This window comes from Phodopus roborovskii, unplaced genomic scaffold, assembly GCF_943737965.1.
Source record: "Phodopus roborovskii unplaced genomic scaffold, PHOROB, whole genome shotgun sequence".
Taxonomy (NCBI): domain Eukaryota; kingdom Metazoa; phylum Chordata; class Mammalia; order Rodentia; family Cricetidae; genus Phodopus; species Phodopus roborovskii.
Genome location: NW_026126517.1, coordinates 49,812,363 through 49,832,500, shown reverse-complemented (window position 1 = coordinate 49,832,500; position 20,138 = coordinate 49,812,363). Strand labels below are relative to the sequence as shown.

At 40.0% G+C, this 20,138-nt stretch overlaps 1 protein-coding gene across 1 annotated transcript in view; it reads right to left on the bottom strand.

The window, feature by feature from the left end:
- The window catches only part of Wdr72 (WD repeat domain 72), a 161,519-nt gene that overhangs the window by 121,355 nt on the left and 20,026 nt on the right, over positions 1 to 20,138 (bottom strand). Inside the window, exons 3-12 of the mRNA XM_051197946.1 lie at positions 16,332 to 16,438; positions 13,572 to 13,650; positions 12,130 to 12,304; positions 11,292 to 11,368; positions 10,375 to 10,494; positions 9,110 to 9,255; positions 8,625 to 8,721; positions 5,403 to 5,544; positions 4,051 to 4,299; positions 1,755 to 1,975 (exon numbers count right to left, since the gene is read on the bottom strand). Coding sequence (XP_051053903.1) covers positions 1,755 to 1,975; positions 4,051 to 4,299; positions 5,403 to 5,544; positions 8,625 to 8,721; positions 9,110 to 9,255; positions 10,375 to 10,494; positions 11,292 to 11,368; positions 12,130 to 12,304; positions 13,572 to 13,650; positions 16,332 to 16,438 — 1,413 coding nt within the window. The remainder of the gene's footprint in view (positions 1 to 1,754; positions 1,976 to 4,050; positions 4,300 to 5,402; positions 5,545 to 8,624; positions 8,722 to 9,109; positions 9,256 to 10,374; positions 10,495 to 11,291; positions 11,369 to 12,129; positions 12,305 to 13,571; positions 13,651 to 16,331; positions 16,439 to 20,138) is intronic.

Here is a 20,138-nt window from a genome sequence, read left to right as displayed (position 1 = left end):
GAAGTCCACAGATTCTAATCCAAGCAGGAAACTTAGTGTAGACACAGTCTAAAACAGTGCAGCCTTAGCTGGCTCCTGCTGAAGGTGCCCTCTCAAAAATACAAGGACATAAGGAGCTTTACAGTACAGCGGTTCTGAAGACACTAGGCAAAGTCATCAATGGTCTCCTTCACAACCCAACTTTTGAAACTAATTGATACAATGAAAAAATTAAACAAAGCTAATAAGTAATCTGGGGATGTAGTGGTGAACACAACCCTGAACTCAGTCCTGAGTACCACACAGCAAAGGACAGCTCAAACACTGATGACTAATCACTATGTGAGCAGGCAATGGACAGCATGCCCCCCTCTGCCCAGTTTTAAGGACATTAAAGAATCCTGAGAAGAAAAATTAAAAACAAAATGACAAAATAGAAATGACAAAATACAGACTTTAGAATAGGTCAGATGTCATAGTTCCCCCAGACATCCCACCTTGTGGAGAAGAGGAATACTCCAGAACTTCTAGAATGTGAAGCTCCATGTGATCCAGAAACACACACACACACACACACACACACACAAACATGTACAAACATACACATACACACAGGAAAGCACACACACACACAAACATGTACAAACACACACAGAGACACAAAAACAGACACATAAAGATACACATATAGACTCATGCATATATAGACATATATAGGCACATATATGTACACATAAATAACACACATACACCCCACATACACATAAGCACATGCACAGTATTTCTTAATTCATAATTTAAGTTCTGTTGAGTCTCCATGCTGATGTCCATTGTACTCCTTCAATAAATCCTTGTTTTATCTGACTTGTTCTGAATATATTCTGACACTAATGGCTACATCACCTGTGACTGGAGCATGGGGAAAAGAAACCAATTATGAGACAGACTTGGATTTCTGTCTTGGAGCAAAAAAGAGAAAGAATTGAAAGAGAGCAAGAAAGACTCAGGAATAAAATATATTCCATAGTATTCTAATTGACCACATGGAAGCTTCTGGAACAGCATTTCACTGTTTAATTTAATATTTGTGATCACAAAACATGCTTCTTCATGTTTCTATCACCAAAATGCGGTGTCAATTTCTACATGTTTGCACTATAAGGACATAATTTCATAAGTCAGTCTAAGTTAGCAAACATCTTATCTACGTTGTCACGTACTTTTTTCTGAAAACCTAGTTCACAATTTGCAAAGACCTCAGCTCTTTGTTAACTGGGTTTAAGTTGATGTCTCATAAGAAGAGAAGCACTATTTCATTTCCCCCATCAGGGAGATTGATGTTAATAAATTCAATATTTATCAAATGTTCACCCAGCATTTACTAAGGACACCAAGGTTGAACTTTATATATTCCTACATTCTTTGACTTGCTTTTGCATAATCTTTGAATTCATTTTAAAATTCCATATTAAAAATTAAAACAGAATGAGGATGAGGATGAAAAAACTGATTATTTCATGTGTAATTAAGATTTTATAAAGCTATAATTGATCCAATGTTTATTTTAGAAATATTGTGTGATACATTATAATAAAAACAAAATTCATATTGAAAAGTTGGAAGCAAACTTGTCCAAATCAGCTAGCTAATTGTGGGAAGATAGAGTATTTTTATTTGTTTGTTTGTTTGATTGTTTGTATACTGTGGGAATATAGGGTTTTGTTGTCTTTGCTTTTTAAATTGTGTGTTATGTTTTACTCTTTATGTTCACTTACTTTCAAGTTCTCTGGTGACATCAAAAGTCTTGTTACTGGACCAGCTTCCAAAGAGAATGTGTGCAGAATTTCTCCCTTAAAAATATCCCACAGGATCACACAGGAACCTTGATCCCCAGACACCATCCAACTTTCGTCTAATTTTGGAGCAAGACCGTGAGGGTAAAGTAATGATGTCACGCTCTGGTGATGGCCTCTAAGAAGCCCATGACAGGGGGAATCTGGAAAGTGGTCAGACACCAAGTAGCACAAAATTATTTTAAAGATAATTCTAATGTTTTTGTTTCACACATTTTTATCATATGCACACAGTTTGCTAAGAAAATTATTCAGCAGCCTTAATAGGCCATCTCAAAAAGCAAAACGCCTCATCTGAAGCTACAGCAAGCTTTGAGTGAGGCGGGAAGCTTGGTCCTTCAAGCCTCCTGTTTGCGGATGGCTGTTGACATGCTCCAACATGAAGCAACTAGTCACTCTCTAGTTCAATCTAATAGAAAAGAAAACCAAATGTCACAAGATATTTTGCTGCAAAAGACGTTGGAAATTATCAAGTTCTCCCTCTTTTCTATTGTTCACAGATAAAATACACCAAATTCAAAGAGGTCATCCAGCCCATTTTGTCAGAAGTTTTGCTGCTAAAGGAATCTTCCCTTTTCCTGTGAGTCGACTACTTCCTACATATGCTGCCATAGATGTGGACATGTTGGTCCTTTCTTTGACTCACAGCTTCTACCCCCCTCTTTATGATACAAGTGACAGCTGCCCTTATTTTGGACAGACTGTTGGATGAAATGAATATATTCTCAGCACAATGCCTGGGAAGCACACGGGCATGTGGGCAAGCGGTCTTTCAAACCAGATCTAAACTAGAATTCAGGCTTTCTGGACACTTCTTCCCTTGCCACCACCCCTAGTGCTCCATTCATTGGTGTCCACATTCTCCAAACTAGAGAAGGTCATTTGCCACGCTCTCTTACTCAAACTGAAAGAGAATCTCAAAGATCTGTTACTTTGTTCTGCTTCAGTTTCTGCCCTTAGCAAGCCATACTGAATGTTAGTTCAGAAGCTGTCAGTCAAGTGCAGGTTGGCCTTGATTCTACCGTCGCCATTTTTTTTTCTCACTTTTAAGGGCAGCTGTTTACCTACTTGGCATCATTGCCATTTACTCCTCTGTTGTTACCCACAAGTCACTCACACTCAGTGAGGAGTTCAAGTGTGCTGGAAGGACAGGGTCTAGATGAGGATGCTCTGATTGAAAGCTGTACAAAAACGAAGCAACAACAACAAAACTTGGGATGTGTAAGGCCCTAGGTTTGATCCCTAGCACTGCAGGAAAAGAAAAAGGAAGTTCACTTGGGTGATCCCACAGCACAATGTTTATCTTGCATGCATGTAGAACCTCTCAAAAAGAAAAGGAAAAAAGCCACAAGCATATTTTTTTACTATATATCCTAAAATTGCCATCCCCTCTTATCTTCCCTCTCCTTATATAACAACTTGTATAATGACATTTTTAGTAGGCATTAATGATGAGAAAGAACACACATATCATTTCTAGAAAATATAAATAAGTACAGGAAGATATAATTTTATTCCTCACTGGTAAAGATTTAAATGTTTTAAAAATGTAAAAGGTGATCAATATTTGGGGAATACTTGCAATTTCACAGGTTATTATTGGGTATTCATGTATATGCTGAGATAAGTTCTTTATAGAACCATTCAAATAGCTTAATTTTAAAAATCAAAATCACAAACTAATATTGATGTAGTCATTCAAGGATAATCAATTCCAAATCTTCCATGGTGGCTAAAGGCTGGAAAACTTAAGCATCAATTAACAGAAAAGTTTTCAACCTTATTTTTGATTATTCTTTGTCATTTAAAATGAGCTCATGAAGAATGAGCACCAAAATTATGTAATTAATATTTATTTAGTAATAACTCAGCATGGCATCTATTTTGGTAATATAATTAAAACACTACACACCGTGTGCTGGTGTGTGTGTGTGTGTGTGTGTGTGTGTGTATGCTTGTACACATATACACATAATTTCAGGAAGTATATTGAAACTTTTATATACAGTGGCCTTTAAAGTAGAACAAGAAGCTTCTGATGGGACTGTACAACTTTCTGCTTGAGTCTTCACAAACCTATTGTACGTGCCTAATTTATTATTTAACCATGCAAAAATTTATCTGCAAATGCTATCAAAAGTCTGAGGCCTCTGAATCATTTTCGTATACTTGTAGATTAGATAAATTAAGTAAATATGGTGAAAAAAAATTCAGTCACCTTTTAATAAAGAGACCCCTTCTAGCAGTCCCGCTTTAGCAGCATTCAGAGCCTTAGTGATGAAAATGGTCCCGTCCTCACAGCCACAGATAAGTTTATCAAGATTTGGAATGTACTCTGATGAGGTGATGGTTGCTGTCATTCCCATCTCATCCCTGGACCAAGAGAAATGGTCTGTGATGCTCTGTGACACCGTTTGATGCTTATCAAAATTATCCTGAAGAGTCCAGGTGGTGGTTACTGGTATTTCTGAAAGGAGCACATGCACAGGGAAAAACTGACTCACTTATTCATAATAGATATGGAACATCTGATAAAGTTGCCATCTCTTCAGATGTATGAACCGAGGAGTAGAAAAGCTCAGACACACTCAGAACACTGGTCTATCTACGTCCCTTGGAATGCTCAGCTGAAGGTCATATAAATTATGTTGGTTGTATTTGTGCATCAGATCCACAAACTTAAATTATGCCTGTTTTTATATTGGTACCACATCCCCAGTTGAATGACTGAATGGCCCACAAAAGAACCTTCTAGAAGGAAGGATTTGTTTTAGCTCAGAGTTCAAGAGCACTATCCATCATGGTGGCGAAGTGACAGCTATGGGTGCTGCAGGCGGTGCTCACATTGCATCAGCACTTAGGAGGCAGAGAGCGAAGAATGTGGCACTCAGATTGCTCTCTCCCTTTAATTCAGTCCAGGACTTCAGCCTGTGCCATTGTGCTGCCCACACTGGAGGTCCTCCCCCCCCCCTTAGTTAACCTGGGATAGACACTCTTCACAGACATGCCCAGAGGCTTGTCTCCAAGGTGATCCTCAACCCTGTCAAGTTAGCAGTCTTTAACTTGTATCTAATGCACAGGGTTCTGCGTAGACTCCTCACTGTTCTTGTTTGTAGAACCATGTGACTCAATGCAAAAAGTCTCTGAATTAATCCCAAGTTAGTTTACAGATAACAAGACCAGAAATTGAAACTCTTTGGAGCTAGAGAAATGAGTCAGCAGTTAAGAGCATGCACTGTTTGTCTAGAGGACCCAAGTGCAATATGCAACACCCATATCAGGTAGCTCACAACTACCTCTAACCCCAGCCCCAGAGGGGATCAGATGCCACTGGCTTCTGTGGGAATTTGCACTCATGTGCACATACTCACAATAGACATACACACAATCTTAAAAATAAAAGCAGAAAGATGCAAAGTGACAAGCTAAGCACAGTGGGGCACACCTTTAATCCCAGTACTAGTACTCGGGAGGAGGAAGCAGGAAGATAACTATGGGTTTGTGTTCAAGGGCAGCCTGGTCTAATGAGACACTATATTAGGAGTGGGGTGGGGAACAAAACCATCTTACCTCTAGGAGAACCATCAAACTTAGATATGGGGACATCTGGGATATGCCACAATGTAACTCTTCCTGAGACTTCTCCAGAGAAAAGTACCTTATAAAAAGGCTCCTTCCGCTCATTCATGTAGCCCATGACAAAATGCAGGCTCTGTGAAATAAAGCATGAGCTTGGAGTAGGTAAATGTGGTCTTGATCGGACCACAGGAAGAGAGAAGTGAGACTTCAAAATTGAGTTAAACCTGTTCAAACAATTCTCAGCTCTTTCAAAATTTGCAAGTGAATTAAATGAAACCATCCATGATTTAGGTAAAAGGGAGGGGGAAGGAAGCCTTGAAAGTTAGAAGTGAGATCACAGTTTCAGAGAGTTGCCACAAGTGTATCTAACCTTGGGTATTCTCTCTTTCTCTCTCTCTCTCTCTCTCTCTCTCTCTCTCTCTCTCTCTCTCTCTCTCTACTTGTGTGTGTGTGTGTGTGTGTTGTACATATCCCTCAGTGAAAGAATTATCAGTAATGGCTAGGTACATGTTTAGTTTTTTTATTATTATTTATTTTTTATTTTACATGTGGAACCCAGTTCCCTCTACCTCCCTCCCTCCCGTTTACCTCCCTCTCTCCCTCCCTCTTACCCTCTCTGCCCCCTCGCATGCACACTGACAATCTTCCCCTCCCACCCCCCCACCCCAATTCCACATGTAGGGCAATGCCATCCAGGTGGGGTCATGTAAATCTGTCAAGTCATTTGAAGTAGGGACTAGGGCTTCTCTTCTATCTCTAGGTTAAGGTAGTATCCCTCCATGGGGGATGTGTCCACAAGGTCCTTTTGTGTATCAGGAAAACATCCTGGTTCCACTGTCTGAGGTCCCTTAGACTGCTCAGTCCTTCTGGCTGGGGCCCATGTTCAGGGGGTCTGAGTCAGTCCCATGCTGGATTCCCAGTTACCAGTCTGGGGGCCCATTAGCTCCTGCTTGTTTAGGTCAGCTGTCTCTATGTGTTTCTGCAACCTGGTCTTGTCGTCTCCCTCTGCATCTGGATACTAGTTTGACTCAGTGTTTAGTTTGGGTGTTTGCTTCTGTTTCCAACAGGTACTAGATGAGGGCTCCATGATGGTGGATAAGTTAGTTGTTGATCTCACTATCCAGGAAGGACATTTATGGTAGCCTTTCCACGGTTGCTCAAATTGTTAGTTGGCGGCAGTCTTGTAGGCCTCTAGACCTTTCTTTAGGTTCAGTTTTCTCTTCAAACCAATAGGGGCTCCATCTTTTATGTTCTCTCCTCCCCCCCACCTTCTGTCTTCTATTCCTACCCTGACTCAATCTTCCTAGTCGCACGTGCTTTCCTCTCCTCCCCTTCTCTTTCTCCTACTTCTCTCTCCATTCACTGGGAAGTGGGGGGGGGGGGCAGTGCATGTTTAGGTTTTTTTTTTTTTTTAAATCTCTTCAATATGCTATGAGATTGTGATGTTATGGTCTTCAACTTATATATAAAGAAAGCAAGAGAAAATGGCTTGGGTTAACCATAACGGTAGAAACTTTTAGTCTCAGAACTCTGTGTTGGCATCCTGCGTGTTCATGGTGATGCCTGTTCACAAAAGATGAGCAGTCTTTCTCAGTTGCTTCAGTTCTATTTGTCAGTTACAATAGCACCAGGATATATAGATAGCTCCACTCCTGTAATCCTTGGTATCCTTTCCAGAACTATTGACCAATTGCCTCTTAGGACTCATTATCAGACCCATTATAAAATTAAACCACCCAGGTTTAAAACCTTGGACTTAATCTCTCCAAATGTCAGTTTGAAAATGGCAGTTGAAGGCATGAGATATTTTATATGCTTGTAAATGATAACATTTCAATACATGTATACAGTACCTGTGGATCAGAAAAGGTTTCCTAGAACTGGAGGTACAGATAGTTGTAAGCTATCACATGGTACTAAGAGCTGGCCCCAGGAACACTAAAAGAGCCATGACTAGTGCTCTTAACTGCCAAGCCATTTCTCCATCCCCAATTTTCTAATTTCAAAACCATGGTTTTATACAGCTCTGATATTTGCTTGTTAGGGTAAAAATACATGACTGACATTTGGTTTCTGTGGAACACTGTGTTGGTAAAAATTCACTCTGGAGCCGAAAGGGAGAAAACAGCAGGTCCTACAAAATAACAAAAATGCCTGTCTGAGTGAGACACAACACTGCTTTATGACAAGGCTTCACTGCTACCAGGGAAGGAGTCTAAAAATGTCCCCTGATGCATGCTGTAATTCCGAAGGTTTTGTTCTTTTGGGTTTTTTTTTTTTTTTTTTTTTTTTTTTTTAACTGCACTAGCAGCACCTGGAGGTTCTCAGTTCTGGATGTAATATTTAACCAAGTTTTTGCAACAAAACATTAAAGGGGCGTCCTGGCTGTGGGACTTCTCAGAGCTCTGCTGCCTAATTAAGCAAAGCATTACTCTGTACATGTTCACGCACTTTCATGGTGACATGCCACTAAAATAAAACGCTTCCTCTTCATAAAGTACCTTTTTGGATAATCAACTGACAAGTGATTCTACAGGTTCAAATTCATTTTGAAAAAATACCACTGCAAGAAAAGGGCTGCTTGGATTTCAAATATGGTCAGCTGTCAAAGGTATCATTCAGCCAAGCAGGAAGCTCATAATTATAGCCTCTACCATCTGCCAGAAACCTTAATTACACCCATTTGAAGAAGAAATTACATGTGGAAAATGATCTTGATAGATAGTCAAGGTTTTTTTTTTGTATAAAAACCCTTTCATAAAGTTTGATAACTGGTATATCAAAATGTTATGAATGTTCTGTGGAACAGAGCAAAGCAAAAATGTGGGATGTGTGTGTATGTATATGAGAGGATCCATACAATAAAATTCCAAGAACTAGTACATTCAGGTAGAGGGCAAGTAAGTGTTAATTGTACTACTCTTACAACTTCCCAACAATTGAAACATTCCCAGCTACAGTAGGCAGACAGTCAATATTTATGGTGGTAAAAATCAGAATTTTAATATATTCTATATTTTCTCCCACACTTATAATTTCTCTCTAAGGAATAGGCATTGTTGTATCAATCAACAATTCTTAAGGGTGACACTTCCTAACACTTGAAGTGGATTTTCTCAGTAGCAACTGGATCTCATGCTTTGGTTTCATTTTTGCGAACCTGAGTCCTTTACAAAGCAAGAAGCAGGCTTGGGACTGCTTTTCTTATCTTACCTTATTTTCCTCCACAGAAGTGGAGCACAGTAAGTGTGGGTAGATGGTCTCTTTAAGGACTCTTCCATCGGCTGGGCATATGCATTTGGAAAGCCCACTGTGTGGGGAAAATTAAAAGCAAAATTTAGAAACTTAGGGCCTTTTATTTGCTTCTACCACCACCCCCCCTCCCACTTTCATAAGCCGGATGGCACCATTCGAGTTTCTAAACTCTAGTTAGAAATTGTTGGGTTAATAATTACGAGTGACTTTTTGAAAGCCCTGCACCAGCTGTACAAGTTCTACATGGCTAATCTCATGCCTTCATCCCCTGCTGTGTTGTACAAAGGCAGAGGCCTTGCAAGCCCAGAGTAAATCTTCCAGTGCCAAAGTTGTTTTGTTCTGGGTTTTGATCAGGGGCTGCATGCAGAGGCTTTTCCATAATAAACCTCCCCAAGTTCATTTTCTACCTGAATGTTTTGAACGCTGCTCCCATCTGAGCCCACCTGTTCAGCAGCTGATAGATATAACTGTGACCATCTTCTGTCCAAACAAGGACCCTGTGAGCAGCAAGCACCTCTCCACCAGCAAAGAACTGCCCGTCTCTACTAACTTCCGTCCACAGAAGGGAGAAGTCACAATAGTCATAAACCTGTAGGACATTGCAGCTATACGTGAGAAAAGCTTGGAAATATACCCTGCCAGGAGGATTAGCAATAATTGTGTTTATCAAGACTATGATGGGATTAATACTACAGCATATTAAATATTAAAAGCAAGCATGCTGTATTCATGGATTAAGATAATGTTTTGTGATTTACTAATATTTCACTCAGACTTACTCTTTCCCTTTTATGCTAAGGTAGCTGGCAGTGGATAAAGCTATCGGGCTGTACCTGTTAAGCATAGAAGCCCAAGTCCTATATTCTTACATCATTTTATTCTTTCCATATAAATCGTCCCAGTATAGCTTTTAGAAATTCCTTCTATGTAAAATGTTTCCATAGCAGAGATCCTTGGCTAGCTTGCATAATTTAAATCTTTAGCAAGAGTACATCATTATGGCACAAGTAATCTAGACTTCTATTAGCAGTTATGTGAAACATTAAACAAAAATGCCATTGGGTGATAATTTAGTTTTTCTATACTCTTGGAGAAATCACTCATTATATTCACAAGAAAAGAAAGAATACTCCCTAAAACACGTGATAGTGACAAAACAGAAAAAAAAATATCCAGAAATATAAGTGGCAAGTATTAGCTTTCTAAAAGGAAAATGAAGACACTGGTTTTGAAAATAATTTGGAAATTCATTTCTTCTTGTAATGATTTGTTTTTATTTTATTTGTGTTTGTCAGCATGTATGCATCATATGCATAAGTTTCTAAAGAGGCCCAAAGACAGCATCACATCCTTAGGAAGGAATTCACAGGCATTTGTGAGCCACCATGTGGGTTTCGGGAACAGAACCCATCCTGTGCAATTTGGACTGGTGCTCTTAACCACTGAGACATCTCTCCAGCCCCCAGAAATCATTTTCATCATTACTATAATTTATTGTTGATAAAACTAGAATGTATCGGTCCACATACAATATATTAGGGAGTGAAGTAATGGAACTCATAACAATAAACCAGGCAGAAATGACTAATCGTTCCATGTCTTAACATTAGTACTTTAAGGAGTTTCATTTCGATATTTAAATTATATTACCATTGTTTGGGGAAACAAGAAAACCATTGCATTTGCACATCACCGGTACTTTTAATACCTTCCAACATTTAGAAAATACCACCAGCAGGAGTCTCTCTGTGTATGTACAAAATCGTATTGTCTGACAGTTCACGGAGTCAAGAAACTTTGATTCTTTTTCATAGACATCTTGCTTTTCCTTTAAAAGGAAAACAAAAAACATGAATATTAATTCTAGGAAATGTACACATAAACAGAAGTCATATCCATTCTCATATACTCCACACTGGTCCCTCCTTACGATTATACAGGGAAAAGTAGCCAAGGTTCCTTCCCAGTGTTTGGATCTAAACACTACTTGGCAAGCTTCAAGGACTTATTGTTGATAGTCAACCAAATACCATTCTACAAGGAACCATGTGAAGTGTTGAGAATATGAAGTTACTGGCTCACAAACAGAAGTAAACCAGACAAGGAGTGTTTGAAGACACACAAGTTTAGCCAATGCAGGACAACAAGCCTGCTGTAAGCTTCTGATAGTGCAAGGTTGAGGTGGGATGTTTTTCTAAAGAGAGACAAGCCACAGACTGTGTGGTGCGGCCTAACACATAGACAGTGTTTCCCCCTTTCATGTGTCACTATATGACTCTCATCTGATGCTAGGGAGCAGGTGGGTATGGGGGCATCCCCACGAAAGGGACCATCCTACACATCTGTCTATTTACAGCTCCCATACCCTAGAAGAGTCCTAATAGAGTATCTACTATCAATTTTTTTTAATTAAAAATATAATCTTTTCCTCTCTCTACCCCTTCCCTGTTTGTGTGTAAATAAATCTATTTACATTGCATGGTTGGAAGGATGTGATTCAATTGCCTCAGTGCCCACCCTTGGAAATATATCATTTAAACTTTCAACTGTGAACATGCTCATTGTTTGAAATTTTCAATGAATAGTGATTGAAATGATGGGGAAGGGAGTGGTTTCTATGCCAACCTGAATGCTGTTGATGGATGAGGAGAGGTCCCATACTTTGAGCTCGCCTGTTACAGATACCACCAAGAGAGAGTCCTCTGTGAAAGGAATGGATGAGCTGTCAGTCAATGGACCCGGATGCTGTCACTATTACCTCATAGCCATTCAAGGATTGCACAGAGCTGGGTCTGCAGGATATATTCAACGTTGTTTTGTTTTTGTTTTTGTTTTTTTTTTTTTTTTTTGAATTAAGGGAATGATTTCATTCCATGCTCTAACTCCCTGGGTATGTGAAGAATACAGCTAGAAAAGAGCCACAGCACCTACAGGCTGGTGATGCTGAGCCCATGGGACTGTAGAACCAACTTCCATTTTACTTAAGCATTACTGACTATAGAAACTGAATTTCAGTAGTATATCCAGAAAAAGTGTCCTCTTGCCTCACAAAAAGAAAAGAAAACAAAAACAAGAAAAAGGAAAGGTAAGAAAAAGAGAGAGAGAGAAGGGGAAGGTGAAGAGACAGGAAGGGGAAAGGAAAGGCATGGGGAAGAGTGGAGAAGAAAGGAAAGGAAAAGAAAGAATGAACTGCCCAACTCCCTGTCCCCCTCAGCAAGCAGAAGCGAGAACTGGGTCATAGAAATGGCTTCTCTTTCCCTTGTCTTCACCTCCTGCTGGCTTCCTAGGAACTTGACCCATTGGCGGAGGGAATCTGGATCTCCCCTGGCATGGCTTTCAGAACTGTGCCCACCCCCTCAGACAAGGTGAACACCAGCAGTGTTCTCAAATCTGGCTTGACAATTTCATTAGCATCTCAGCCAGCTGCTGCACAGTCTTAGAGTCCTGAGAAGCCCACGATTACCTTGAATTCTCACAGAGTGAACGACGCACATGCATTTCATCCAGTCCGGGGACTGTGAAGATGAAAAGGTGTGCAGGAAGGCCAGAGTTCCAGCATCAAGGATGAGGACATCTCGGTATTCCCCGCAACACAGCAGCCAACCTTCGCCAGTCATCCGGAAGGAGCAGTGGTAATACTATGGGGGCGGAATTCCGAGAACAACGCCTCAGTGATGGCTACAGGTGACACCCATCTAGCTGTGTAAAGGCCTCTCTGATTTCTAGTCTGCCTTTACTCAACGAAACCTCTGAACTAGCTAACACCTCCAGTTCTCTAAGTTTTTAGCCTCACATTCTTGCCATGTTGAAGGTAAAGTGGAGATCTTTAAAAGAAATATTACAAATCATGGGACAGGGATAGCTATATACTTCTGCAGTGTTATTTAGAGCTCAACACTAACAATCAAGGCTCTCTAACCCTGTAGTACTGCTAAAAGCTAGTAAGAAATGAAAGCATTTTAAGAAAACTGGAGATACTGCGGTACCAATGAAATTTTGGAAGTATTTTCGAATAAAGAGCAGATTATGCATTCTAACTTCCCTGTACTTTGTGCCTGGGTTCTAGCCCAGGGGAAGAGCAGAGAGTGTTGAGATTGTTGTGAGATGAGGCACCAGCAACACAAACAATGGGAAAAATATATTCTGTTCATCAAAATACAGAAACTACTAATAAAACAGAAAGTATGGCTGAGACAGAGCTCGGTGGAACTCAGTTGTCTGATATGTTTGAGGCTCTGGGTTCAACCACCAACACTGGGTAAACAGAAAGCTCCTTGACTGGAAAGTGATTACAATAATTATAATTAGGTCTCTTTGTCTTTCACAAATTAAAAAAAAAAATCAAGAAATCTACCAAAAAAAAAAAAAACTGGTTAAGATGGAAAAATGTGGCACATGTGTATCAGTGGGGAATGGGGTATACACATGAGTACACTGCCTGCAAAGGCCAGTAGAGGATACTACACCCCCTGGAACTGGAGTTTGAGGCAGGGTTTTTATCCTGGAAACCAAATTCAGGTCCTCTGGAAGAATAGTAAATGCACTTAACCCCTGAGCCATCTCTCCAGACCCAGAAGAGATATCATGTTTCACAAAATAGCATATCGTTAAAGCTGAATCTTCCTATATACACGTGGGTATCTTGTGTCATTTAGGGCATGAAAATAATTTTTAAAGGTAAGAAACAGAAATGAAATAGCAAATGCTATTTACCAATATCTTTAGACTTTGAGGAAGGCCAAAATATCAGACAATTGTTGGTAATACGTTTCCATCATGGAAGAAAAACAAAAGAGATGGAAGAAAATTCAAGGGAAGAATACTCTTCAAAGATATTCAGTGCTCAGATAGAAAATACAAGTTACTGTTTCGGCATCTCAGCTGTTCTGAAGGGAGTGCACTTACGCAGATTGCAGTGTGCCTGTAAGGAAGGGTGGCCTTCTCCACACACTGACCACTGCTCACATTCCACACGCACATCTCCCTAGAACAGAGAAGTCTGTATTATTCTCTGCCATTTCCACACAATTGGCTGGAATAATTTTTGTGCCGCCAAGTTTTTCTTTAGTGATGCACTTAGGCGCAACCTGATCGTTCATGTGGCTTTTTGTTACAGATTACTGGGCAAGAAAATGCTGTGGTCATTAGCAGGGTTGACACACACCGTGGCTCTATCATTTTGTTTGGGTAATGACACCCTGCCTACAGCCTGCAAGCTTCGCTTTAGGGCCACCTCTGCCTAACAACAAATTGTGGGGATTCAGCTATTGTGGCCTTTGAGAGGGACAGTACCACAGTCTCTCCATGGAAACATTCACAACTTATTTCCATGAGTTTAAACTACATATTCTGGGAAGGGTAACACAACAAATCTCTGTGTGTAGGAACTCCCCCTCCCCTTCTCTCTCATGAAAACAAACAGCACCACCCAGAGGCCACATTTGATCTGTCATTGATCCAGTTTCTTTGGTTCTTTCTTTTTCTGACTTGAAATCCTGAAATAAACAAACCTTGACACTTAATATTTGGAAAACCCTCATCACTTTTGAAAGCTCTGTTTCCACGCATGTTATGAAGACACAGACACAGTCTGTGCAATGAAGCTAGGAAACATGCCAGGTAGATAGTTTAAGATGATTTCTGTTCAGAGGATCAAGGGCAGTCGAATCAGAGTTGCATAATGTTCTTTAATTTTAATACATGGGCAAAAACACACCTGGACAAAAACAAGCTTCATGAGTGTTGTGGGAAATGCTACAGTTGATGGTGTGTGTGTGAGAGTGTGAGTGATGTTAAATATTCCATGTACTTGATGATTTTCAGGGGTTTGATTTTCTAACTAAGCACTAGGACCAATATTTTGAACCAGTGATTCTTAAACTGGGCTGATTTTTGTTCCTCACTACCAACCACTCATCAGAGACAGCCTTCTTGCCACTAGGAACACACTACTGACATCTAGTGGGCAGAGAGCAGAGGTGCCTCAGCCACCTTGCAGTGCCCAGGTCTCCACAACAAAGGATGTTCATTCCAAAATGCCTTGAGTATGAGGTAGAGAAGCTGTGCTCTAGTATCCAGAGAAAACCTTCCTTCTGTTTTTATCTAGCTGCATCCCAAAGAGATTTCAAGGTAACCTGAAAAAGGATGCAATCTTACAAACCAGGAGGGAACATCTGTTCACAAACACATATGCCTGTGTGTTTGTGTGTATGCAAGAAAAAAAAAAAAAATCATGGAAAGACAGAAATTAAAAGACTATATCCCAGAAATAAAACAACTAATGATGTACCTAAAGGGAAATGAGGATATGGAAATTACAGGTAAAGAAACTGAATTCTAAGCAGCCCACAGCATGAAATAACAGTCTGTAGTTTACCATTGTGGTCCCTGACTCTTTCCCACATGGGCAAGCATCTGAACATATTTACAAAATGACCCCAGTGAGCCTCACTCCATGGCCATCATTGGATACTGACACACATGGCTTTTAAAAACTCTTGGTAATCGGATACATTTTGAAGTTAAGTTTGTTTTTATGCTGATATATCTAATAATCAGTTTTCATATATTTATTTTACTTTTATTTATGTGTATGGGGGCCTGTGATGTAATATGCACACTTGAGTATAATGCACATAGAGGCCAGAAGAGAGTGTCTCTGTTCTGTATTCTGACACTTGCCTATTTCACTTCTATTGGTAACCAGAATTTCTCTTAACAAGTGAAATCCTCTCTATTAATCACAAAACAGTTTGCCTTTAAGTTTAATGAACCATGTTGCATTAACTCTGTGTGTTTTTAATACAAAATATAAATTCTACTATATCATTTTTATTTTGTTAATACATATTTCCCATCCATTTTCTTTTTTAAAGAAAGTATTTACATTACTTATTTTTTCATAACTATCTTTCCCAACTTCATTTCTTTTATGTTTTATTTGATTTTATTGTTTTTTAAAGTTGTCTGACAATCATTGTAACTTAATTTTTAAATTCAGCCCTATTATCTAATTGAGATTAATATTTTGCCCTAACTTTGTTCACCTGCTTTATTTTGTGCTTTCTTTCTGTGTGTGTGGAGGACAGAGGTCCACACTGATTATTTTCCTCAGACACTCTCTACTTTATTGTGAATGCCTTTGTGTCTATGCATATACATGTGTGTGGTGGTGTACATGGAGAGTGGGTGTGCAACTCTGTGTAGGTTTTTGTGTAGATGCTACTTTTCAATTTGTGTGGGAGAATAACAAAGAATGACATTACTGGGCTTAGGGTGACCTTCTGTGTATGTTCCTCCTGCCTTAGCCTATCAAGTGGTGCTAGAGTTAACATGGTCAATACTACATCCAGCAGGACATCCCTAAAGACCAGACGTCAGGATTGGGTGTTTGTCTAGATTGCTGTCTCATGGTCTCCCATGGAATCTCATGAAGTTGGCTAGATTGACTACACCACCCTTAAGGAACTCCTGTTGAGTTCCTCAGCTGTGGGGTCAGAGCTTTGCTCATGGTTGCTGGGGACCCATACTCAGGAACTCACATTGAATAGCAAGCACCTTACCCCTGGGTCCATTTCTCCTCTACTTCCCCACCCCCACATTCTTAGCTTTTTAATCAAAGGAAGGTGATGGAGATGGAGCCAAAAGAAGACACTTATCACTCACCCGTTCTCAGCAGCACTCACAACATAGGGCTGTTTGGAGAAGTCTCTTGCTTTTGCCAAACATGTCACAGAAGCTGAATGCCCAAAAAGAAGTTCTTTAGCTGAAATCTGAAAGTGTTGAAAATGAGGTTTTTGAACAACTCTACACTTCTGGGAATAATAATAGTAACGACACCTTTTAAATAGGCTAAGAATTTTTTTATGTACACAAGTTTCAGGAAAGCTGTTACATAACACAGCTGTTTCTTCATGTTTGTGCTCCATCATGAGCACTACACCAGTTCCTCAACATTTAAGTTTTGAATACACAGAAGTCAGCGCTTCTCACACACAGAAATTTCCCAGATGACTCCAGCTTGTGAAGGCATGGATTTCTTGCTGGGTATGGCATTGAATGCCTGTAACTCTGACACTTGATAGGCTAAGGCAGGAGGATCACATGCTGAAGGTCATCCTCCATCCAGGGATGACACTCTGGTATTCTCTCACACAAATGGAAAAGTAGTGTCCACACAAAAACCTAGGCACACCTGTAATAGTTTGGCTAAAAATTATTAAAATTGGGAACATGACCAAGCTGCCCTTCAGTAGAACATAAACCACATGACCATAGAGAAACATCTAGATATCAGCTGACTCAGGAAAGAAACGAGCATTTAAGCTACACAGGCAGGTAGAAACCCATGTGTATTGCGTAGGTGAAAGTAACAACCCAGGAAAGCCCACTGCTGTTTGACTCCAACTCTGTGACATTCAAGACAAGACAGAACTAGAGATGTAAAAGCACTGGTCCTCATCCAGGGTTTGGGAAAGTAGGAGACTGTAGGACACAAGGAGTTTCTAGAACAATGAAATGTTTTTGTTTCACATGATAAATTGTAAGCATATGTCAGTATACATCTGTCAAAGTCCACATTACATCTATCCAGTGGCACTAAGAAGAAATTAGCTATAATGTAAACCATGAAAGTCAATAATCATGAGTTCTATATTCATTGATGTGCCCAATATACCACTCTAGGATGACATGATGTCAGAGTTAGCATGAGTTGTTAAGTGGACACAAGCCTATAGCCACTCGGGAATAGGGAACCTCAACTGAAGATTTGCATAGATCAGATTGAACTGTAGGCATGTCTGAAGGGCATTTTCTTGATTGGTGACTGGGGTAGTAGGGCCTAGACTATTGTGGGTGGTATATCCCTAGGCCTAGGCTATATGAGAAAGCAAGTAACAAACCACGGGAAACAGGCCAGTAAACAGGGTTCCTCTATGGCCTCTGATTGAGTTTCTGCCTTCTGATTTTCCTCAGTAATGGCCTGTTACCTGGAAGTATAAACCAAATAACCACTTTCCCCCCCCAAGATTTTTGGTCATGCTATTTATCACAGCAATAAGAAGTCACAGTAGAACACACAGTGTCCTATATGGAGCTTGCATGAGGGATGAAGAACCCTGTATCTTCTACTCAGGTACCTTCAGTATGTGTGGCCTTATCTTGATATAATATTATACTTTAGCTTCCAATTTTAAACTACTTTTAAAAATTAAGTAGTGAATTTTTTAAATACCTAATTTTTAAATACCTCGAAAATAATAACGTGAACTTTTCTACACAAGAAAACTAAGCAAATGCTTATTTACAATGTTAATATGTTGCTTTCATATGTGCATTTTGAATATGTAGCCCTAAGTGCTAATTTCTTTTATTGTTTCATATCTGAAATAAAAAGTGTAATTCGCTTTTGTTTTTTAAAAAAAAGACTCTGAAAATTAAAATTATAGAGTAGAGTAACTTGAGACTGAGAGATGGCTCAGCAGTTAATGGTCTTTGAAAAAGGCCTGAATTTGTCTCCCAGCATCCACATGGGCTCAAACCCACTTTTAACTCAAGTTTCAGGGGATCATATGTTCTCTAGTGACCTCTGAGGGTACTTGCACTCATGTGTGCATACTCACAGAAACATGCACACACTCAATTTAAAAATTGGTCGGGGGAGTCATTTAGGGGTCAGACAGACACCTGGTACAAGGGAAACTCCTACATCTACAAGGATGACCCCAGATAAGACTCCTATAGTAGATAGGTAGCCTGAACTAGGCATCTTCTGTGATCAAATGAATTGTCACCAGAGAGCCTTTATCAGTTGGTGATGTAAGGAGATGCAGAGATCCACAGCCAAGCACTGGGCTAGGAATCCTGTTGAAGAGAGGGAGGAAGAATTGTACAAGCCAGGAGAGTGGGGTCAAAGTCATCACAAGGGAACTCACAGAGACAACTAACCGGGCTCATTTGAGCTCACAGACACTGAACTGTCAGCTAAGGAGCCTGCGTGGGACCGACCTAGGCACTCTACAAATATGTGACAGTCGTACAGCTTGGTCTGCTTGTGGGACACCTAGTAGTGGAAACAAGGCCTGTCCTGACTCTTTGGCAGGCTTTTGGGCACCTATTCCCCATACTGGGCTGCCTTGCCAAGCCTTAATACAAGGGGAGGAGCTTACTCCTACATCACCTTGATATGCCAAGCTTTGTTAACATCCATGGGAGACCTGCCGAATTGTGAGCTGAAAGAGACAGTCAAATGCACTTTAAGACATTACGAGGAGCCAATAAAAGTCAGCAGCATCAGCCCTGGTTCCAATTTTGATAACCAAAAACTGTCTGGAATTATCACCAATTGTCCCTGAGGCGACAAACTGGCCTCCTGTGAAGAACCACTTCTCTAACCCTAAGAAGACAACTTGCTCCTAAATGGAACAGGACAGAACTTTCCAAGGGAACATCACATAGCTGACTACCACTTACTTAGGATCCTCACGGGGTGGCCTAATTAGCTGAGTCTGGCCTCTCCTGGGGGCCTTGCAACTTCCTGGGCCCCCAGCACAGGTGTCCTCCTTCAGGTATGAACTCATTCAAGCTAACTGTTGGTATGCACTCAGAATGTGCAGTGGCCAAATGCTAAATGAATATCAGAAGCACATAGAAGAAATGGGACACTAGGAATTCAAATTTCTGAAGTTTACAGAGAGCTAGGCAGCCACTTTATCCAGAAAGAAATATCAAAGAAATATTTTAAAGTAGTAGCAGGAGATTTTAGGCCATTTAGGAGTCTGAGTTTTAACGATAACCAGGAAACATACATTTTCGGATATATATGAGCACCACTTTTGAAGCACATCCACTGTAGTAGTACCCAGTCTTTTCAAAAGTGTTCATAAACATTGATCTGAGCTGGTCTGCTGTGAAGCTCTTGGCAGTCCTACAGCAGCAGGGTGCAGGGATAGGAGGTGCTAATTAATTACACTATAAAATAGAATTACAATTAATTGTTAATTTAGGTTTAAAAGTGACAGACTTTAAAGGCTAAAAATAGTTTTGATCTTTAAAAGGCTTCTGAATGAGGGCAGTACACTTAAGTACATCATTAGTTTAATTGTTCAAATTGGGTCTAGAGACTGCTAGAGTTAAGCAAATATCTATTCCGATATGTTAAATGTTTATGACTTGGGACAGAAACAATTAATTGCTAATCGATGGGTCCAATACTAGGTAAGGTCAGGTTCTGAAATCAGAGGGCGACAACAGTAAATTGAATGTAGAGGTTTTGATGTAGTCTGTTAAAAAAAAAAAAAAAAAAACACACAGCAAAGCAGAGACTCAAAGGATAGCAAGAAGGCTAGCCCACCAGAAATGTCCAGATAATTAAGATATTACTCATTTGGATAATAGTGGCTTTCAGGAGTGCCTTTTGTTTATATTAATGGGCCATAATTCTTTAGAGCTATACTTAAATGTCTACAGTTC